The 24,491-nt window shown below is 42.1% G+C and overlaps 1 protein-coding gene across 3 annotated transcripts in view; it reads right to left on the bottom strand.

Annotated features, from left to right (window-relative positions):
• The window catches only part of GRM1 (glutamate metabotropic receptor 1), a 183,595-nt gene that overhangs the window by 103,168 nt on the left and 55,936 nt on the right, over positions 1-24,491 (bottom strand). For all 3 annotated transcript variants that reach the window (XM_080998551.1, XM_080998552.1, XM_080998553.1), the window contains one exon: positions 16,091-16,340. In XM_080998551.1, the coding sequence (XP_080854677.1) occupies positions 16,091-16,340 (250 nt within the window). The remainder of the gene's footprint in view (positions 1-16,090; positions 16,341-24,491) is intronic.

Below are 24,491 nucleotides of genomic sequence, written 5' to 3'. Positions count from 1 at the left end.
CCATATTGGTCAGGCTTGAAACTTCTGTCTGTGGTGCTCTCTGTCTCTCTTTGTGTGTGTGTGTTGTGTGTGTATACACTATCACAACTGGGTACATGTCAAGAGCAGATCCACAGAGAGTGGATAGATACATGTAACGATTTCAAATGGCCTTGATGAACACAGGCATCAGCTTTTATTGAATCTACAGTTTGTTTGACCAACCATAAAAATACATGGTCCACTGACAAGTTGATCTGATGTCCAAAAATGGCCACTTACAGTATTCAGGCCATTATTAGAACTGCGACGAAGGGAGAAGCTTAAGTTAAAACGTGTGTTAATTAGCTGCTGTTATGAAACAATGACATTACAATCTAAATCTCTGCAATCAATTATTTATGGCTAAGTTATGCAAACATAAATGCATGATAATGAAATTCCAAAGACTGTATTTCTTGAGTTCTCTCCTGGAACCCGAGGGATAGCCCAAACAGTTTTGCATTCTAAAAGTGAAATTAAACAAATAAACCTCACAGAGCAACTAAAGACAAAACAAGTTTCTAAATGTTGTTTTGGTTCTAAAAAGGAACAATGCAGCTGCAAAAGTCTGGGGAGACTATCAGCAACAGGACTATGACATGCAATGAAACACACATTAAAACATACATCCCCAAAGTGACTAGTTTCCCACAGGAAAGATGATGCTATTGACACCAGTGGCAGCTTCTCTCCAAAGATGAACAACTTCGAGACAATGGGTGGACAATGTCGTGTTGCTACAAATGTTCCACCTGCACCAGGCAAGCATATCAGCTTGCCAGACCTCCCGTGTGTGCTGTTCTGTGGTTGCCCCTGACCCGCCTGAGCCAATTTTAGGGGGCATGGGTAGAGAATGGGGAAGCCATGTTGCCCTAGTGCTGGGCTTTTGCTGATGGGATTCATTAGGTGAATCCCATCCAAAGTGATTTACATTGCGAAAGCAGTACATGATCCTCATATGAATGATTGGTTCCTGGCACCAATATGTAAAATGCAACCATACGTTTCCAAGCATTATCTAGTTTGGTCTTGTCATGTTTTCAGTACCCGATTCCCGTAGGCTTGGAAAGCAAAGGGACCTCACTGCTGCCCTTGCAGTGATGCCATTTTAAAAATAAGCTACTAATCACAGAAGGATGTTCTTCAGGGAATATCTGGCAATATTTGACTAGCTAACTGGCCAGTGTCTTAATCCTAGTTCAAGCTATAAATGTGGGTGACTCTTGGTCACACCACTGTTGCTAATGAGGTCCACACTAACTTGGCCTAAATATCTACAAGATGCATTTCTCACTGGGAGCCAAATTAGGAACAGCGTCCCATTTCTGTGCACTATTCCCTTTTTCCCTAGGCCAAAATTTCCTGTGAAATATTTCATAAGAGTAGCATTGCTTATAATCAACAATACAATTCTTACTGCAAAAAAAATATGCTTTACACAACACTCTATCCTTCATGACACTGCAGTGCATTCAGCATAAACTGGCTATGTAGAGCAATCTTGCACGTGTTAAGAAATAGCGATAGTCTGAAACTCTCTGCTCTAGGCACTGACACCGTCTTCATTTTTAGAACATTTTAATTGGTATCTGCATATCTGGGATTTTTTTTTTCTTGCTTGTATTCCCAAGCAAGAGAGGAAAATGGAAAAGAAGCGCTAATCTACTTTATAAATTAGCACATACACAATGCTGGAGAATTGCCTGCCTTTTATCATTTTGACATTGGCTTGGTAACACTTAAGAAAAACAAATCTTGTAACTGCATGCAATTAGCACCCAGTAAGAACCTTGTATACACAATCTCAATGTGTTGAAGAGCACCTTTTCATCCCCCAGCCCACCCCATTCTGATGCAGCCAGCTAGTGGCTTATGTCAGCCAATAATTATCTGAGTGCATCGCAAGTTGTTTCCTTCCCCAAAATACCCCAAAATTATAGACTAGACTTTGCAGTCTTCTGGCTGGAGACAAAGGAGAAGAAAAGAAAAGCCAGATAAACAGGATAAACATAATACTAAAAATGCTACTGGTTGGTTGAAGCTGATGTTATAAGTCCACAGTTCTATCAACTAGTATTTCTGGATTTTACTTATTAGCCCCCTCGGAGCCACTTCACACATTATACAGAAGCAAGTCCAGGTTTGCCACTACAAGTAAATGGATCAACCTGTGATATGGATTCTTGCTCTCTCTCAGTTAAACCTGCAAGACACAAATGCATGAAAATAGGCATTTGTTGCATGCACACACTGGATTCTTAGCACACACCTAACAATTGTGGTTTAAAAATGAAATGTGTTTTTCTGTAAATAATAATAATAATAATCACATTTCAGATCAAGTATTTTCCTAAAGCCCCACTGCTAGAATCTTGAAAATCTCCTCATATTTTCTTAATTCTTTACACAGCAGCTAAACAATGTTTGAGACCCAGGACTGATTATGTGGTCTTTAAGATGACCATATGCATCATACCGCTGCCCAGCAGTTAAATAGCTGAAACAAAAGAATGGCCTAGGTGACTTGCCTATGTTCCTAGCTACTTCAGTTAGGTAGGCAACCTGGTGTCCTTCAGATGTTGTTGGACTCCAGCTCCCATTAACCCTTAGCCAGCATGGCTAAGAGCAGGGATGATAGGAGATGGAGTCCAGCAACATCTGTAGTCCAACAGGTTTTCCATCCCTGAGTCAGAGCATGCGTGGAAATGTATCTCAAAAACAACTAGAACTGCTATATTAAGTTGAGGGTCCACAACATGGAGAAAGCAGATTACTCTTAGACTTAGGAAACTGGCTGTTTTTTAACTAGGATACCAAAAGCAATCAAAATAGCTTGGAATTCCCACCCCTTTAGAGAAATGAGCTCCTGACTAATAAAACCAGGAAATAGCACCCTCATGCTCTAAGAAACAAAGGCTGATGTTTACATCAGAGAAAGCCTATCATCAGTGTCACTGTCTCCCTCCATTCAAGAGTAAATCTTTCTGGTTATTCCTCCCAGAGCCAGAACTCATCCAAGCAAACTTGATAAGTGTTAAATGAGTTTTCTTTTTTTGAGAGAGGGAAGAAAGAATGTGATGACTTTTTGAAATCACTCCAACAACAAAATAGGCACGCTAGTAATAAACAATACAAATATGAACACTGGAAAACCACCACCGCTCAGTGTAGACAATCCTGTACTAGATGCACAATGACCACACTCAGTATAAGGCAGCTTTCTGTGTTCCTAACCAGTACAGGCACATGGTGGGCAAGCACCCACTAACATCCTTGCAACCACATTCTGGTCCAACTGAGGTTTTCTAATGACTCTTCAAAGGTAGAACCAAGTAGAGCACATTGCAATAACCCACCCTGGTAAGAATTAGTGCATTTGTATTTCAAAAAACAACCAAACAATTTTTAAAGTTGCATTGTAATACAATACAGAGCTACTGCTGAGAACATCCAAATCCCAAACCCCTGGAGCCAAGATCATTTCCTAGAAAAGGTGTCTGCAGAATTTCAGCTGACTGCACTTATAGAGGGTTGCCATACATCCAGGAAAACCCAGACATGTCCTCTTTTGGGGGGCCAACATGCCCATCTGGGCGGATTTCTGCATTTTAAAGGAAATGTCTGGTTTTTTTTGGGGGGGGGGGGCTTGGGCTGTTCTGCACGCCGCCGCCGCTGCCAGCCCAAGCTGAGGGAAAAGGCATGCGGGCATGGCAACAGCCCCCCCTTCTCTGGCTCGGGCTGGCAGTGGCTCAGGCTGTCCTCTATTTTACTGTTCAAGATATGGCAACCCTAATTCAATGTTCAATGTTCCAACCATAGCATGTTGTTGGGAAAAGAACAGAGAAAAATAGCACAACCCCAACCCTGATGGTATCCTAAGGCATTGAAAATTTTGGACACCTCCCTATACTTGTTAATCCTCTGTCTTTTTGTACTTATGTATCTCAGGAGCTGCTGTGTTTTTCAGGCAGTATGGAAATGGAAAGGAGCCACCATAGAGTTTCTTTTGCAATGTTGCAAAATAGGTTGAGGTAGGACTCTTGAATTGTCCTCTAAGGTATATTGGATCATGTGGTGCACCTTCTCGGATTGTGCAGTTTGCCATTCAGGGAAAGGATAACTTGGACAGCCAGATGCTAAGGATTAACAACAGGGGCTCACTCCTCTTGTCCCACTCCTTTCCCCTGGGGAAAACTGCTCTTTAGTGCTCAGTCAGAGCAAAGAGCAATTCAGTCCCCCCCACCCCACCCCAATTGCTATTTGTTCTGATCTATTGCTTTGGGAAGAATCTATTGTTCTGCTCTTCCATTGGGAAGAAGTGGGCAAGTGAAAAACTGCTTGGACCTGTGCTTTCTAGGCATAGCACAAGTGGATGCATGGACAAGCTCAGGGTATTAGAACAGCATTAGAACCAGAAAACAAATAAAAGCACGCACATGAAATATCTCTTTCTGACTCTTCAGAAGATACCACCTGGCTTTTCCCAAACCTTTCTCTACATGTAAGAGCGCTACAAAATGAAATACTAAGAACACCCAAATTCTACCCCAGAAACCAGATGTTGAATTTGCATTCCGAGCCCACATTTATGTATAACAAACACAAGCATTCGGCACAGCCTGCTAAATAGGTTCAGACAATTATTCAAGGATAATGGTAAGACTTAGACTTTAGAGGTTGAAACATAAAGATAGACAAAGGTAAAGGTGTTCTGTGAATGCTTATTTTATGGCAAATAGCACTGTGTACTTTTGAAAAGCAGTGTTAAATGGATAGTGTACGCTAGCCCATCAGTTTATATTGAGAAGCATTTCTAAAGACAGCTGGTGCTACCCAAACAAGCTTGATTTCCAGTCCTTGAGACTGCACCCTCTCTTCCCTATAAATGTTGATTGCGGAATCACTGATGAGCAGCTGACAACTCTTGTCAATTTCTGAAATGAGTTCTCCCTTTCTTTAGGTAGCATATTGTCTTTCATTCAGGAAGTATGATAGACATTTCCATGATTTATTTGGGGGGATGGGAGAAAGTAAATGAAATAATAAATCAAGGTAGTCAGCATCCTCCGAGCTTTCATCACAGCTGAGATGGTAGTCTGTAAACATTGCCTGCTCAGAAGATGACACACTGATTGATAATCGTATAAAAGATTCCATGTGTGCTGTTGATAAGTGTTGGTGACAAAAATAACTGCAGAGGTGCCTCATCCTGTAAAATATTTACGCAGATGCTTGGCCTTGAATGACAGAACCCAACCCAAATGAAGTCTAAGCAGGTGTAGCTTAATATATTCACATTCTTCCCATGCCCCCCCCTTATTCCTCATCATCATCAATGGTTTGTTACCTCCCTACATAGGCTGGACACCCACAATTTTTTGTGCATGCCATGGGCATGCTGACATCAGACACAAGCATGCATGCAGCGTGCACAGCCCCAGGCACCCATAGTCCCTGGGCAAAGCTAGTGGGCCAGTCTCCCCATCCTTTCTGCCTCCACCCCTGTCAAAATTCAAATGGCTATTAGTCACTGCTGCTTTATACTACCACCAGGATCAGAGGCAACATGCCTCTGAGTAAAAGTCACTGGGAAACAACAGACTGAGAGGACTATTGCCCTTAGGTCCTGCCTATGGACTTCCCTGAGGCATTTTTGGATTGCCACTGGGGAAAGGGGGATGCTAAGCTACATAGGCCTTGAGTCTTATCTAGCAGAGCTTCTCTTATGAAATGCAAGTTCTGTCAAACATCTTGGTGCAAATATGTTCATTTCCTTTCTTTTGGTGATTTGCATGTGGCTATCCTAAGTCAGCTGTAAATCAAATATGTGTATGTGTGTCTAGGTGCTAAATAAGCATCCTCTCTCACTCTAGTTCTGCACATTCCCCATTTGTCCCAGAATTATCCTTTTTTATCCTTTAAAAACAAACCATTCCAACACTGGATTGCTGCCAAAGGTGTGCAACTAGGGACAACTTAATGTGGACACACTAAGGTAGTAGAGTGGTCTCCAAAAATCAAATATCTGTGTAGGGATTTTGGCTTTTTAAAGAGGGGAAACCTTTCATGTGCAAATCTCTTATACAAAAGCAATTGAATCCCTTTGGATTCTAGGATTAATGAAGCATTTGATTACCCTGGACGTGGTTCTTTACTATGAATAACAGGTCTTCAACATCTGTGTGTCCCTTTGATTAAAAAAAAAAAGGTAAACAGTCTCATTGCAGGGCCAGTAATTACACAGAGCTTTAACATTTTAAAAACAAAGCCAAAAACCTTTCACCTCCAGTTTTTATATACAGGCAGACAGGAGATCCTGTCATGGTTTTCAAAACAAGTAGGTCATTACCACCATGCTCAGAAATATTTTACAGAATATAACCACACTTTGGTGTAATCCCCCTTCATTGTTTTATAGATTAGTTTTGATACAAAAAGAACAACAACAATACCCTGAAGAATGATGAGCTTTCAGTGATATCCCCCACTTAGCACTCCTTTTCTTCCTTGTGGATCACTAATACCATGTGAGTGGCCCTATAAATATTGGGATTTTAAATTATCTACTCGGTTAGGTTTGGTGAGGTAGACCCAGTGCTTTAGGATCCATGTGACCAGCAGCATAACTAGCTGCTTGGGCGCCCAGGGCAGCGCAAATGCCCTGCACCTGGGGGCGGGGCAAGCCCCTGGCCTGGGCAGAGCATGTTGGGCGGAACCTCCACAGAGTCCGCAAGCCCCACATTGCTGTTTTGGGCAGCGCATAGCCTGCAGGTGCCAGAGCCACCACGTAACTCCCCAGGAGAGATGTCTGGCTCAGGCACGTTGCAGGCCATGCCCCACAGTCACCCCCCTCAGTGATGACACCCAGAGCAGCCAGCACACACCACACACCTTTCTACACCACCGTATGTGACTGAAACAGCACGTATGTGGCTGAAACAACAAGACCTTTCACCAAATTAGCTGCAGTACAATCCTGACATAGGTGCAGTACGTCTCTCCTGCTGCTCTCCCCAGCCTTTGTGATCATGGATAAGGGGAGACATGGCCATAGGGAGAGGAAAGTCACCATGGAAGATGATGACAAAGCTATTTACACCTTGCACCTTGCTTCCTCCCCTCCCCTAACCTGATTCCTAGTCACTTGTCTACTGTGCATGCTGTTATTTAACACCAAATTGGTACAGGATAAGGGTGCTGATCTGGCATGTGTTACCAAGTCCTGGGTAGCTGAGGTGGGGGCAGTTGATCTGACCCACCTGCACCACACTTGGATACTCAGTGCAGCATCAGCACAGGCTTCAGAGACTTGGGGGGTGGGGGCGGGGAGGAGTTGCTGAGGTCCATAAAATTTCTATCTCTATCTCCAGAAAACTCCTTGGTGACGGCCTGCACCTGGTCTTGTGCAGGAGTAACTAGGGTTACTCCTGATGCCCAGCAGCTTCTCTGGTCAAACTGGCAGAGTTGGTCTCTGTTGCAGTTGGAGGACCATAGGGGAAAAAAGTTCTGGGGGCTATTGACATCCATGCTGATGGTTAGCATTCCAGTTTAGGACTTTATGGCCTCCATGATAACCATGGAGTCTCATAATCTGTCCAGTAGGGCATTTCATCAACTTGGCCTTTTGTCCTGGTGGAGTAAATGGATTTCTGTGGACAGGCTGCCATTGCGCAATTTCACCCCATCCCACAGGGATGGTGGACAAATTTGGATGGTCTGCCCTGTGTTTTCCCCTCCAGTGGGAGGTTGCTTCAGTGTACACTGACTGGGTCCATAAACTGTTTCAATTACTTTTGACCACACAGGTATTATTCTGTGAGGTTAAAGGACCTCAAATATTCCTATTCATAGCATTTTTCTTACCAGAGATATTGCAATTGGAGGTGGCAAGTTTCTTGTGAATTCACTTTGAACCCTCCAAGCACATTTTGAGTTCATTTTATATTCACTGTAATTGTACTGATGAGTAGAATTCATTTGATATTCATTCAGCCCAACACGTTTATTTTTGTACTAAAGGTGTTCCGTTTTAAATTCACTGGATGCTAAACAGGAACACTTTTGGGAAGCTTATGGATCTTTCATGGGTTAGTGTCCTTAGAGGTATTTGCAGTCTAAAAAAAAAGTATATGTTGCGTGTATATTAAAGAGTACACATGCATATTATGGACCTCTCTGTGAAACGCATCACACATAGGGTACTTTAGTTTTAAAGGAACCATAAGACTCTTTGTTGTTTTATGACACAGAAGGTTAGTGAAAGAGTAGGAGATTACATCTTCAAAAAGATGGTTCTTATCTGTTTGTTATATTTCTTTGTATTCTCAACAGGTAAAATATTTGTATCCATCAATGCAATGACACAACCTACCATAATTCAATTCGCTGTACTGTACCTGTTTTGTTTTGACCAGCACTTTAATTTTAATTCAGATCTGTTATCATGTGTAAGATAAACACCTGCAGTCTGATCAGTAGTGTCTTGAAGGATAAATGTCTCCAGAACTCAATGCATATCCCAGCTTTCCTTTGCCTGGTGCTTTCTAGGTGTTCTGGACAACATTTCCCATAATCCCATGGTGGCTGGGGTTGATGGAAGTTATAGTCCTAAACATCTGTAGGGCTCTAGGTTAGTAAGGTTTGTACTCCACCTCATGCATCCCACAGAAGGCACCAAAGTTGAAATCTGTGCTTGTCACTGTGGCCTTGGAAAAAGCCTGAACTGTTCTTTCATTTTCATGGTTGACAACACATGGCCCCACTTAGGACACCTTGGGCCACAGATGAAGAAAACCATTGCTTAGCTTTTATTATGCAAAAGTTATGTGAAATACATGCATTAAGATTCAGAGTAGACATTCAGATATTAGACATTCAGGAACATAGTGTACCTTTGGCATCCTCTGCCAAAAAGTAAGTCTTATGGAGGAGATCCAGACCAACATAGTAATATTTCTTCATAAGTTTTATTTTTCCTAGGATGCACTTTTATATGCATTCATGGGCGTGAAAGAGAGAGAAAGGAAGTGATGCTTTTACTACATCTCTAATCTGCTTTCTTCCCTGTGTCCTCTACACCTCCAAGAAAGTCAGTGACAATATGATTATCTGCCTTCTTATGTTTCCATGGTACATTCAAAACTAGAATTAAATGTTTTAAAAGCAAGCCTTGGTTTTTTCTTTTGTTTTTTTTTTGCAAGTGGGGGGCATTTGCTTTAAGGGCAGACTCTTTTCCCACTTATTTTCTCAAGGTTTGTTTGTTTGCGATTGTTTTTTTGGGGGGTGCCAATGTGAGGCAGAATAATATCTTTATCCTTTAATATACTCCATTATGCTTTTTTGACAGTTCTTTGTGGGGTGGGTGGGCAGGTCTGACACAGAGATCAGACCACAAAGCTTATATGGAAGTTACTGAACCCTTTTGTACGTCAGCCTCTTAAGATGTCATAGTACTGAAACTATTCAGCTGGTTTGTAGTACTGAACTGATCAGGGAGGCTGACAGTGGTTCATAAATGGGACTCTTCAATGCAAGAGAGCCAAGATGAATTGGATGTACTGAGCTAACTCTATTAGATCCTGCATCTTCTTTGGAAATCGTTACCTTTGCAATCAAGACACAGAAGGAATTCAGCAATTGCAACCCCTTTCTCCCCATACACCCTTTAACCCAGTGGTCAAAGAGGATGGGAATTGTATACCAGGACAGCCCCGATTTGGAAAAGGCTCACTTAAGCAAAAGATGGCTCAGTTACTGCATCTCAGATAATATGCTGCAACTATAATACCCATACACAAACCACAGCAAAATTACAGAAACACGTGAGATGCTGGATCTCCTTTCATGCTTACAGTACAAGGAAGAGGAAGATGCTGATGGGCAAATTGGGACTCCTTCCCATGTCCCATCTCCTTGAGAAAATGGTAAGGAAATAAATAAAGCCAGTATAGGCCATGCAAGTCTGTGTTTTGCAGGAATTGTAGCAGGACATCTTAACCTGAAATCTATCAAGCCAAGTGCAGTCCATCAGCCATGTATTGTGGACTGCTAACTGCTCAATATTACGCTGCTGCCATTTTGAAGTCCCAGAGTGGCAGAGAGAAACATGAGGTTTGTGGGCTGCCAATCACATGTGGTAGGGAAGCTGCTCTTGGCTTGCCAAGCTACAGATTGGGAAGCCTACTAAACTCTGCACTCTCCAGGCAGTGGATCCCACTATCACAAAGAATATCTTTCTTTACTGTAAGCTTCAGAAAAATATAACCCCATATTTTATACAATTTTAAAAGTCTATATAGGAGAGGCATAAATATGATTTGTTTGGTTTTTTTACTGATCAGCAAAAAGAAAAAAGAAAAAACCTGATGGATGTTCCCCTTGGTTCTTTGACTTGGCAAAATCAGATGCAAATGTATTGAAGCCATAAAGAGCTCATCTCTTTTTATATGACGCGGCTTTCATAGAGACATATTTCCTTGAGCTATATTCCCCAGCCTTGCAGCATTCATTTAACATATTAACTGTTGCATGCAGAGTCAGCCACCTACTAATATGGTAATTTTCTACACAAGCACACTTGTGCTAATATTTTCATGACTTAAAAAAAAGTATGGTGATAAACCGCTGCTGAAATCCCACATGAAACCATCGTCTCTTTGTTTCATTTTGTCAAAATACAGCAGAGTGATCCCACATTACACAGGGATATTACCGCCAAAAGTGTGCATGTCACATAAAGGAGATTAAGAGGAGGTTTAGAGCTAGGAAACCTCTCTCTTCATTAATGCATTACTAATTACCTTCTGCACCCAGAGCACAAAGGATAGGGGGGACCATTGCGGCAAAGCTCGCACTCCTTTCTGTAAAGTGCTGGCTAGGTGCGTGACCACAGCACAGCCCTTTGCTCCAAAGAAAATGTGACTAAATTGGTTGTACAATGTAGATGGATACTCTCAACACAGTCCAATATCCAGTGTCAGTAGAAATTATTCTACAATACCCTATTAGATTAGTTGTGTTAAAATCAATAGGACCTACTTCCATGTAACAACCATAATTCAGTGACTCCAAGTTATTGCATCTGCTGTCCTCTCTCCTTCTGTATGTTAGGAGAACAGGAATGAAGAGGCAATTAAAAAACAGAGCAATTCCTGGTCATGGAGCCTGTTCCACTGGAGAACTTGATAGAAGATCATTGCACAAACAAGACTTTGGATCAGGCCCAATGTAGTCAGGGAGTAAATTTTCACTGGATGTATCAGATAATGGATCTGCAAATTAGCATATTTAAATCAAATTTGCATCAGTAGATTTGTATCTGAATGTCTTTTGATGGGAAGATCCTAAATCCTTAGACCAGATCTTTAGCTGATCTCAATTAGAGCAGCACTATTGACATTATGCTATTCATTATATTCTCCATTGTTATAATGACTCTGCATAGATAGGATAATTATAGATGTAAAACCTGAAAAAAATGACTGTCTATATTTTTCAGTTCGTGTTTCTTTGAAGCACTAATAAATGGCATTTCACATGCAGCAATGAAAAATACATACAAAAACCATTAAAAAATGCAACCATCCCTTGGTTGAATGCAAGAGAGAGGCAATGACTCCCCCAAAAAATTACCTTTACCTTTTTTTACTAGATCTGTTTCCATAGCCATCCCTTTGTTTTCATTGCAGTTCCTCAAAGTATTCAACAGTGAAACTTTATTCATTGCAAAAATATTTCACATTCACCCTACTTACTCTGAGCTTCCAGAGTTCATTTTACAGTGTGCAGAGTGCAACATAGCTTACCAGAAGGGTTTTTAAAGAAACAACCCCCACCCCAAACAACACAGCTCTTATATGGCATACACTCCCCACGTTATCTTATTATTTAAATCAAACATATGGAAAGGGTTATCTTATAGTGAAAATGAGCTTCCCCTGCCAGCAACAACAGTGTTTTGCATACTTTTATCAGCCTTACGAGACTCCAAGGGTCTTATTGCTATGAGGGTCTTATTCCTAATACTAACCTGGTTGGGGTTTTATTCCAATAAGCTTACATCCAGATCAGAAACAGAATATACATTATCATGTTTCTTTTTTAATTACTCAGAGATCAAGAGTATAATTCTTACAGCCATATAAATGAAAGTGTTAAATATTTAACCTTTAAGGAGCGTCTAGAACTCAGTAGTACTGCCTATTCTTTGACCTCAGAAAGCCTCAGATTCAACTCCTGACATTTCCAGTTAAAAGGAATCTCAAGCATCTAGAAAAGACCTCTGCTCCCAAGCTATGGAGAGCTGCTGCCACAGGTGGTACGGTGCTAGATGGACCAATGATCTGACTGAATTTATGAGGCAGATTGTCATGCTCAACCTCCATACATAATGCAACGTGGTGAAGAATAGATAAGCTGCTCTGTTACATTTTTCATTGCCTGCTGTTCAGGAAAAACAAAACAAGGTAGAGTAGCTTGAGCATGTGGCTTGGCCTGGGAATCTATAATACAAGTGACCTGGGCGCACAGAGATACGCTTTAAAGGGAAATGTTATCCACAGGAGAAAGTCTGCTGGTCCAGAAGAAGGAAAATATTTAGAAGGATTCTTTTAGTTTCTCCCTTCCTAGCATCAGAGGGAATTTTAAATCAAGGGGAAAGAGAAAGCTGGAACTTAAAATCTTTGGAGTCAGGTGAACTACATCCAGGAGACACACCCAACTCATTTACTCTCATCTAGCCCAGTCTTGGGGTGGTTTCTGGAAAAGAGTTAAATTAAGGAAATTTTAGAAGGTGTGAAATAGGTTTAATTTATGCTTGCTTTGCATAAAGTTAGGGCAAGATCCTAAATCCGTGTTAAGGGAGGAAATTGACATTCTAACTCAGCACAGCACATCTAATATAAAAACAAATAATAAAAGTGAGGGGTCCCTTAGAACACACAGAGAACTGATATTATGGAGTGAACTGATATTGTTAAAATAATCATAACTGACAATCTGTGTAGCTATTATAACGTCAGAAGAGACACTGGTTTAAGTAACTGAAGCAGCAAATGCCATGTGGATGAAGGGGTGCACTGGAGCAAATATCCACTAATTTTTATCTATTTAGCTCTATTCTTTATTACAGTTTTGTGCACCTTTTAATTTCATGAGAATGTTTTGCTTTAATAAAATGAAGGCATAAGAGATTGGGGGGGGGGGTGCAATTGCCCTCAAGGTATGTGACTTTCAAATACAAAATGGATGACTTATTAACAGACAAAGCTGTGGGAACAAGTTTGTCCAGAGATGAACCTTGTTTTGAGGCTGCTCTTCACCCACACGTCTTCATACATTTTGGTATCAAATAGTGTCTTTGCCAACTGAAACAAAATCTTCAGAGCTTCCAGTCATGATCAGTCTCTTTTTTTTTGACAGCTCAGTCCACAACACTTCACTACAATGAAACCTCATCTAGGGCCATAAGAGACAAATGACTGAAGCAGTGACAGGATTTAATCCCTCAGGCAACAGGAGGAGGAACAGCTACCTATCACAGCTATTTAAAATCTGATAGGAAGACATGAATGAAGGCAATTTAACAAGTTTTACTGTCTCCTGTTGGGGCAAGTTGTCAGAGTCACAACACTTTTTAATCATTATCAGTGTAACTGTGTCACCTGTGTCTATCACCACAAGGAATCATCCAAAAATACTACCAAAGCTGTCTCAATTTCATGTTGGGCCTGAAGCAAGACTAGTAGCAGCCTTGTATGTATGCAACTGAAAGCCCTTCTTGGCATTAACTTATCCAGAAACGCAAAAACACAGAACTTCTCTTCCACAAAGAGATGTGATCTCACCTTATGTATTTGAAACTTTCTTGATTAAATGTAGGCTTGCCATATGTCAGAAGAATTCCTAACATGTCCTGGTTTTTGGGTGTAAAAATGGCTTTAGGGGGAATTTTTGCTGCATCAGTAAAAGTCAGGAAAAACCTGGATGTATGGCAATTGAAAAAGCAACAGAAACAGCTCAAAAAAGCTTAAAATCACTGCAGATGTCAGGAATTTTACTTATTGAAATATGGCAACCCTATGCTACTCAATACTTTCTACAGTTGTTGATTTGACTAACATGAAAATTGCCACACATCAATTAAACTGTATGAGGAATAGAATCTGTAAAGTCTGAAGACCTGGTCACAATTATTGCATGCAGTGATATCTACAAGAGCACCTCTGACACTACACACATGACCTCTACTGAAGACCATGACAGCTCCTCTGTAAGTAACACTAGAGCATATGTTGGGATGCAGCAACTGAATGCAGACACAGTGATATCCGTGACAACCTGAAGATGTAAGGATTATTACCTGCATTCAAAGGACTGCGGGGGGAGGGTGACTTTGTGACATGGCTGCAACTGCCACTTGGTTCTCCAAACAAGGACACATTTTTGGCCTGGTTTTTACTTTGTGAAATCTGGCAGCAAACGCCAGGAGAAAATGTTAGCAACCCCTGGTGCTGTGTTGTTGTTGATGCTTAAAATACAACTTTGACATTTTTATACAACAATGTAAAGTATAACATGATCCCTGCAACTTTATTTAAAACGGGCTGTAACCAACACAGGATGACCAGAAGTCCACGCTTGCAACAGGACTTCCCCTATCTCTCTTCCTCCCTGTAGTCTCCTGTTTGCTCCCAAAATCTGCTCCTGAGGGTTAGGTGTATTCACTCTGTGAAGAGGGTTTGATTGTTAAATCACTCAGGGGAATAGGGGCCTTCTAACAATTGTCCTTAACAGATTACAACTCCCAGAATTCTTTAGGGGAAGCCATGACTGTTTACAGTGACATCATAGTGCTTTAAATCTGTGGTGTAAATGTGGCCAATATCCTCCTCCCAGTGGGCATGTTAGCAGAGTGGAAGAAGGGAATTCAGATTAGGAATCATATCGGGGAAAGAGTTAAACACTCATCCTCCAGCACTGCCGCTCTGATCAAATTAAGTATCCTCTCAAAGAGTCTTGAAAACTTATCACAATCTCTGCCATGAAATATTTATTTTGGTCCTTAGTCAAAGTAATACTTTGCAAATATGTAATTAAAAAACTGTTCCTGTGGGCAAAATACGCCAACATATTAATTTGGGGCCAGGGTATGCTACTCTGCAGAGCCTTTGCTGTAAAGCACCAGTTGAGAAGCCTTCATAAAAGTGATATATGAAATGTAACAAGGCATTTAAAATTAAGTAATTGGATACATCTGGTATGGGGCAGTGAGATGTGCAGAACAAGAGCAGAGTGGGAAACTAATATTCTGGATTGCCATAAAATAATTATTATGCCCCGCTGCAAGTTAAAGCTCAAGCCATGTTTGTTAGATTGGGGTGTTTCTCCTCCTTTTGGTCAGTTAACCACCCTACAACTCCGACCATCCCTGAACATTGGCCAAGCTGGTTGGAGTCCAAGCTGAACTGGAATCCAACAACATCTGGAGGGACCACATCCCTCAATTTATATTCCAGTGAGTACTTGTGAATCTAAACTATTAGAGTTCTATTGTAGGGGAAAGGCAGAAGGTAAGTTTCCTAAGTGATAATTAAATAAACAATTCAAACCATTTTGAGACTTGTAAAGAGAAATACTTATGTCAATAGTTTGCTTTATTTTTTAACTAGCTTCACTGTCCCTTAAATCTGAAGGACCATCTTGCCCTGAGCGAAGCGGAGTAGAAAGAGGCTTGGAAAAGTGTCACCATCCAGTTTCCATAGTGGCCCATTCCCTCAGCTGCCACCACAGAGGCCTCTGAAGGTCCATCTTGCCCTGAGGGGAGGAGAGAGTAGGCAGGAGCAGCTTTTTCTAAACCAACAAGTTTTCCTATCCATTCTATTGTATTTTTAAATACATGGTGTTGTAATAGCCTTATGTAAATCACTTTGTGAGTTCTGGCTGAAAAGTAGTATATAAAGGCAATAAGTAAATAAATGCCCATGCTTAGAATAATCAGCTGCTGTGACTTGTCTCCAGACAGATATGTTCTTATCCCAATACACCAGTAAACATGACTGAAATAACCTACCTCCCAATCAAGAGGAGCTCCCCAAGCACTCCCAGACGTTTCATAGCCATAAGTATTCCCCTGACGGTCATGCCTTCACAGAAACAAACCACAACTCTGGCCTTTGGCAACCTGTCACGGAGCTTCTGAAGCAGCTTTTCAAAGCTCTTTTCACCTGCGTTGCTGTAGATCTTGTCCGAATGAGCAATACAAAGACCTTCTTGAGCAGCCAGCTCTTTGAAGGCTTCCATGCCACTCTCCCCATAGTTTCCTAGACAAAATAAATAAATATATGGGTTATTATTACTATTGTGATTCCAGGGTTCACACCAGCGGCATCTGAAAGCTTACTGAATTAACAGACACAGTAAACTGAAATAGTACAGCTGCTTTCTCCCGTTGTAAATCTTGGCTACTTAAATCACATAAGTATCTTAAACCACTGCCTTTCCATTATTGGTTATTTGGGGGGAAAGTAACACATAGAAACTTCACTCTCAAATTGCGTTGTTAAAATGCTATCAATATCCAAGCCAGGTGAATAAGTCTGTACAACCAAACCAATCCCTGTGGGGCAACAGGGTCCAAGCATAATAAAGATGATGTATACTTTGTTTTGTCGTTCCTTTACTATCTAGCTAAAAAAGCAACAGTGATTTACATAATGAGTATTTCTAGCAAGAAAAACATACTTGACTTAGAGAGGCTGACTTTCCCTTGTCAATAGATACTGGAAAGCAGCAAGCATTTGGAAAAAAGGCAAAGGGAGGAAAGCGGTGCAGAGGTTAACCAAGAAAGCAAGGATTTCACCGTCTCTGGGGGCTTGTTACTGCCAAAGACAGAGGAGACAGAAATCAATGGTGCTGTCAGCTTGTTAGGGCACAAAGAATAAGCAGTGAACCAAGACCGCCAGTGTTCAGATGGGCAAGGTACCATTTTCTCTCTCTTTCCAACTGCAGCAATAAGAATATAATTCAGAGCAGCCCTCCATTGGTTCAGAGCTCACAGGTGGCTTAGCTATGCTTTTTGTGTTCTGCCCTTTAGGAGTCTTCATTTGTTGCACAGAGAGAAGATAGCCACCTTCACATATCTAAAGAGCTGTCACATGGAAGATGGAGAAAGCTTGTTTTCTCTGGCTCTGGAGAGTAGGACCCGAACCAAAGGCTTCAAATTCTATTATTCTAACACCAACTGCTGGTGTTTTGAAAGCCCTTCCTCTTGAGAAGTACTGTTACTCATAAGGAGTTATTATTACTACTGAGCCACATGGTGACTTTGGGCTCTCAGTTGTGCACTTTGTCATGGGTTTACAACTTGAATCTTTGGGGATCCATGCCCTTGAAGATTGCTGGCAGTGGTGGCTCCACCTTTCCCATGGACTCCACCAGGAGCTCATCCATTGACCTTCTAACTGGAAGCCACACAAATGGCACCTCTGGAAGGACCCTGCAAAGTTCCCCCTGAACGTTCAGGGCTGGCAATGGGGTGGAGATGCCTGCTCCCCCAAGTCTTCAGTCAGTCAGTGGGAGGTCCAATTCATCCTCTGAGGAGCTGGTCTCCAGGTTAAAGCTGGGCATGACATAGACACATTTTTAGAATGTAGCAGACTAAAGATCCCCTGACTTTACAAGCCTCAGCCATATTATATGGATGATACTATTTCTATTTAAAGTGTCCATGTGTCATGGAAAGGTGGAGGGGGGATTGGCAGGAGGTCTGGAGTTGGCTTTTTCTCTTAAATTTTATATAAAACTTCTATTGACTGTAATGGGAGCAAATTCAGGTCAGGACAGAGCACTTTAAAAAATATTCCCTGAAGAGATCTTTTTTATTGAAAAACTCAAGCAGTGCTATTAATTGTGTGTGACAGCCAAGAACATTTGTTTGCTATGAGGAAGTTTCCTCTGATCTTTACCTATGCAACTGATAGCAACTGAAGTGGAGAACACAGAAGACTGTATATATTAAGAGTATATTTGCAGGAGAAAGTCTAAGGACAAAAAAGACGCAGACAAACAGACCTGGTTTCTTGGATCAAGGATTCAGAAACTGAAAAGAACCAAACCCGGGTAGTCCTGACTTTTGTTCCATTTACAGTTCAACGTATTCTCTGTATGGGCCTTTACAGCATTTTGAGGCTTACAATAGCACATGGATCCTAAAAACAGAAGAAGGGCAATGGCCCATCTAGTCCAGTATCCTGTTCTCACAGTGGCCAACCAGATGCCTATGGGAAGCCTAGGTAGGGCACTTAATATTCAGAGGTATAGAATATTTGACATTTACAGTAGGAGGTGCTAGTCAAAGTGCATGTGCCAATATACCTTAGGCTGTGTGGACCATTGACCTGAATCATGCAATTTATATGTTCTATATATGGCATCTGTCCTGAACCCTTGTCCTACCTGGTGGCAAGTCAGTATGTCAAGTCCCCAGTCCAGGGTCAAGCCACAAGTCCAAAATCCAAACCAAAGCAGTCCCACAGAAATCCTGGACCATCCAAACTAAGGTCCATCAACATGGGCACTTAAGCAGACCCAGGACCTCAGCTCTGCTGCCCTTTTATAATTTGCATGCTGACTGCAGCATCTGGGCTTGATGAGGCATCTGACCCTCACCTGTTCCAGCTGAGGAATTACACACCTCCTCCCAGAGCTAGCGAGTTCCACCTGGCCAGCTAGGGAGCTGGGCTGTGGGCCCTTGCCTGCCTCAGCCTCCTGGAGCACCCCACCCATTGCTCCCTACGCCTCAGAGCCTGCCATGTTTGTGGAGACAGGAACCCCTCTGACTCCGGCGTCCTGCTGCTCTGGTTCCTGTGTACTGACTCCCATCCCCACAACGTCCTCCATAACCCTGTGAGTACTTCCTACACCAACCTCTCCTTCCCCATCCCCAGCTTGCCGTGGTGTGTCCCAGGCCAAGCAACACACCTTCCCAGGATCCTCTTCCTTCTCCCTGTTGTCCTGCCAGATCACGACACATAGATAAGGTTGGTTCATGTGATACAGAAAGTAAACACAACCATTAGCCACTGTTGGCTGTGATATTTATTTTATGAGACAACTGTGTTGAAATTGCATGTTCAGTGTATGTAAAAATATATATTAAATACCTTGAGTTTTTGCATATACAAGTGGGGTATATTGGCCAGGGGATATACATTCTTGTTTTGGTTTCTATCACTTCACCTCTTCTTGGCTTAATACACCAGCTGTAACCAAAAAGGGATTCAGAAAGCCACTGGGGTGGTGGTACCTTCCCTTGAACCCTCACTGGGGCTCAAAGAAGTGAGATCAATGATGTGAAGCAGCCATGATGGATGTTGTGGTGGTGAACGCAATGCCCCCTGCTCCAGTTTCTATGCTCAATCACAAAGACGGATGACCCAAGTAAAAAGGTAGGCCTAACCTTCACAAGAACAGACACTGCTGAAACCATCACAGTATTTATTGAACATCAGTTCTGTGAGCAAAGCATAAAAGTACAGTTGCCAACCATTTTCTTCTTGCAGAGTCTGTCTCTGCTCCTGCAGCTATATGAAAGACAGTAGGATAAAGATACAGCTTTCCCTTTCACTGTAACTTTGTGCTGGGTACCACTGAATCTCTTACACTACTGCCAGTCCTGCTCTTTGGAAAGACATTAGCAGAGGTTGGAGAACAAAGATGGCAGCCCTCACAGGAAAGGCGAGCTTCCTACTGGTTACTGCTGCTTCTGTTGTAGCCCTTCTGGTTGCCTGCTTGACATTGGGTGAGGAACATCCTTATATCTGTGCATGTTGGAAGACTTCCCCATTGCCTGTTGAGAGACAAGAAAGGAGTGTGATGAATAAAAGTTAGCAGCTGCGACAGACAATCCATGGGGCTGTGTGATTGTAAATGAAGACCACCATAGATGTTCTTCAGTTCTGCATGCCCCAGCCCAGCTCCCATTCTCCCCAGTGACATTCCCCCATGGGGCCTATATTTAGAGATTGATCTGTTGGAGAAGACAATGTAGTAATAAAGACAATACTCACACATCTCATATAGTGGAATGTACTGGTGTTGAATCTCCATTCATTGTTTGTTCTGCTCCATGTGTCTTGGCTCTGAACCTGAAAGAGTGTCTTGGCTCTGAACCTGAGGAGTCTTGGGTGTTTCACTACTAGTTTCAATAGAGTTCTGGATTTTTTTGGTGTTCATTATGGAAGATTACTTACAGTTTGGGATTTGCAACCAATAGGTAAAAACTTTCTTCAACATCAATACTTACTCCTTGTTCCCTATGGAGGAGACACTCTCCACTTCATACCTAATGTTGAGCCATAGTTGGTTTCACCTAAGTTGTGCTTTGGTTGAATGTCTGAACCCACCTCAGGCAATTAACCATTGTTTATTTTACAGCAACAAACCACAATGTGAAGCCATGGTTTGTTGCCAGCTTTAGAATATCTGCTTTCTTTAACCATGGTTTGTCACCATACCTGAACTCATGATCCTGGCTTAATTCTGGTTTGTTTTAGCAGCCACCCCAGCTAAGCTACAGGCAAGAACAGCTGGAAAACAAAACCAAGCAGCTCTCACTGGTGTTTTCTGAGAATGAGCCCTCCCTCCTCATTGATTTTCCTATCCAACTCCCCCTAACAAGTCCTCCCTCTCAAGTCAACCTGTCTAGCTTCGCTACTGCTTTGCAAGGAGAGGAAAATTGGCTAACTGACTAAGATCTAACCAGTAGTGTACTTTGAAAGCACAACTTAACTCTTAGCAGGTTTGAATGACCTACTAAGGATAAAAACAAATAACTTTGAAAGAGAAACCAAAGCTTAGGGTCCCCACTCCACAGTGCTGTTGCTGGGATCTTCTTACTTAGACACCTAATGATCCTGGGACAGCTATTGCAGTGGTGCCTTGCAGACCCAGCACAGACTCCAGCTACATAGCATGCATTTAGCATGGGCTCCCTGCTAAAGAGTTGGATGCTAGGTGGTAAAATAGCACCTTTTTGGAGGGGAAGGGGAACGATCCATCTTGCCAGGTGGTCTGTGGGGAATAATTTGGCCAGTGTTTTGCTGAAAGTTTGAAGATACCAATCACTAACAGACTTTTGTCTTCTGGGTTTCTGGGGGTTTTCCTGTTGTTACTCTGTCTCTCACAGCTACAATAAACCTACCATTAAAATTATGGACTGGTCATTTCTTCATCAGAGGGCAAACGGGCAAATTTAGCAGGGGGACAAATACTTTCCCCCCTCACTGTAAAAATTTCCCTTGGGGGTCAGTGGGTGTTGTCGGAGTGTCAAGGAAAGCATTCACAACCCTTCACCTCTGTGAATTAATAATTTCAGTCAACAAATAACTTTAAGGACAATCCTTAAAGTTAATACCACCCAAATTAGTCACCATCCCTACATGATGCATAAGGAAATTCCATAATTTCACAATGCACTGGTAGGAAAGGGATATTAATTTCTGGTCTCAAGATTACATTGTGTGGGGCAGGGGAAGAAGGGAGGTTGTGGAGCATGCTGAAAGCAGCCCAAAATGCCCAAGGAACGTTCCATGCCCCATTTGAGCATAGTTAGGCATGCCATATTTCAAAAAGTAAAAACCAGACCACCTTTCAGAAATTCCCAAGATGTCAATTCCGCCTTTGAAATCCCAGTAATGTCTGGGGAAATCTGTATGGCAGCCTTAAGCATTGTAAGGAAGCTGGTGATGTGGTGAGGCCGTGTTGATGCATTAATCTGAGCTGCTGATTTATGGTGTATTTTGTATTTTTTTTATGAATGCAATTGTTGGTTTCATGCTGTTCACTGCCATGAGACTTTTTTTCTTAATGTTGCCGGTATATATTTTTTTCAAATAAATGGCAACACAGGAACTTTGCAAGGGCATTTGTGAGAAGAGAACAAATCAGGATTGGGTAAAACAAGCCATAGTTTCTTAGGTCATTTGCAAGACTGATCATGGTTTGGTCTATAAACCATGGGTAAAACAAATCCTGGTTTAGTGTTACGTGCAAACACAGCCAGTGTTAACCTGTGGGGTATGTTGTTAAGCTAGTTAGTGGTTGATGTTTTATTGTGTTTTTAATATTTTGTTGGGAACCGCCCAGAGTGGCTGGGGCAACCCAGTCAGATGAGCGGCATCTAAATAATAAAATTATTATTAAAATATAACTAATTAATACATAGCTTCATCATACTATACTGGGTGGGGAGACACTGTGGGCATGGCTGTTTCTCCCCCTCTCTGACTTACCTGTGTCATTACAGCCTCAGCTGCAGCAGTAGAGTTGAGATTCCCGGTGGGTATTTGTATCTGGAGTCCCGAGCAAGGGTTTCATTAAGGGTTGTGAGAAAATGAGTGTTAGTACTTCACATTGTTTCTGTTTTGTTATGAGCCTCAGTTCCTGGTGCATTAGGCTTGTAGTTCCTGCATTTCACTAAATGTGTCCTCAGTTATCTAAGCACCTGTAGCATGGGACACCTTGATCTTTCTTGATCATTGTTACTGCAGCACATTATCTGGTCTGTTGGCTGTAATGATAAAGAACCTTCAAGCCCCTCTGAGCCATACAGTGTTCTATGGTTCCCCTTTCCTTTAACTCCTTAGCTATAAAATGAGCAGGCTTAGTAATATGCTGCCTTATATGGGAATTGTAAGGATAAATACATGAAAAAATGGTGAGGTGATCTGATACTATGGTAACAGAGTGCCTGATAAAGATCCGTATTGGACAGGCTTCCGAGGTAGCAGCTAATAAGCTAATACAGGGCACATTTGGCACTTTGAAGTTTGAGCAGCAGCATTCTCTAAATGCTTTCTGCTTTAAGAATAAAAGCTCCCATCAAAAACAAGCCCCTTTGAGGTTTTATATAAACAAGAGGGTAAAGCTACACGCTCAAAGCCCAGCAAAGAAGCTTATTACGTGGCAACCACATAATTTTGTACAGTCTGGGAATATGGATAAATGAGCCACCCAATAAATACACTTTCGATCACTCATCCGATTCCTGTTCCCTAAATAGATCAATTCACATTCATTATCCTTTAATACCTAGCACATTACTGAACACAGCCATCACACCCTATGGCCACAAAGCAGATTGTTAAAGGGAAGCTGGTAGTCATTTGATTCTCTTTAACCTCCCTCTGCTTCCAGCTAGGCCTGCTGGGCCAACTTTCTTTATAGTTTCTCTGCTGCCAACTTTCACATGCACGAGTCTCCACTTCCCACTGTAGAGGATTTCCTTTCTAAAGAATTTGCTTTTCAATCCTCCTTGCTTTCTGGATCTGCCTCACCACGGTATCCAGAACCTTCTTCATTGGCCTGCTTTGGCATCCATCTCATCTGCATATGGGACATTCATGAAGAGGAGGGGAGGGGGTCATGCCTGGGACAACAAGGAGTTCAAAGCAGCATAAATGGGGCTCATCCCACTGTATGACTGGCTTATAGTCATCCGGGGAGCTCCATGGCTAAGTGGAGTTTTGAACTCAAATCTCCTTGACCCAAGTCCCACTATACTGTGCTGTCCTTTACTACTTGGTGGTTAAGTGCTAAGATACCAGATGTAGTCTTTTAGGACTCAGAGTTATTTTCCTGCTGTAGCCTTGTGTCTATATGATAACATTTGGTTGGTTCTGTTGCAACTGATTACCGTATTTTTTGCTCTATAAGACGCACCAGACCACAAGACGCACCTAGTTTTTGGAGGAGGAAAACAAGAAAAAAAATATTCTGAATCTCAGAAGCCAGAACAGCAAGAGGGGTGGCTGCGCAGTGAAAGCAGCAATCCCTCTTGCTGTTCTGGCTTCTGGGATAGCTGCGCAGCCTGCATTCGCTCCATAAGATGCACACACATTTCCCCTTACTTTTTAGGAGGGAAAAAGTGAGTTTTATAGAGCAAAAAATACAGTACATTGTTTTGTGGTGATTTCTGCAAGTCACCCTCAGTACATGTGCTTAGAGCCATCCTAACATAAATACATTCACAGAGAATGGAACAGAAAAATCTGTCCTATACCATGAGACTGTAGTTTAGGATAGGGAACATTTTTTGCCTGGTGATATTTATTTCTCCTATCCTAGCAGGCCTACATTGGCAAGTCGGTGGGACCACCTACCTGTCAATCATCTGACATCATATTGACACCAGGTGACTGAAAAGTGGGTTGTCCCACCCACCTGCCAAAGTTGGCCCTCATTGGTGGTGGTAGTGGACCAATCAGGACTGATTGGTGTGGGCCTCATCTGAGCAGGATTAAACTCCCTGCATATCATCTGACATATAGGGGAGTCGATTCTTCTTTCTGCAGCAGCATCTCTACCTGCAACACACCAGACATTTTGTATGATGCCAGATGTGGGATATGTGGATGCAGCTTCTGGAAAACAGCCTGATGGACCAACCGAGGGAGGCCTGGTGGAAGGAACAC

This window comes from Podarcis pityusensis, assembly GCF_964106645.2.
Source record: "Podarcis pityusensis genome assembly, chromosome: 3".
NCBI lineage: Eukaryota > Metazoa > Chordata > Lepidosauria > Squamata > Lacertidae > Podarcis > Podarcis pityusensis.
The sequence above is the reverse complement of the archived record's forward strand: the minus strand, read 5'-3'. Positions and strand labels throughout refer to the sequence as shown.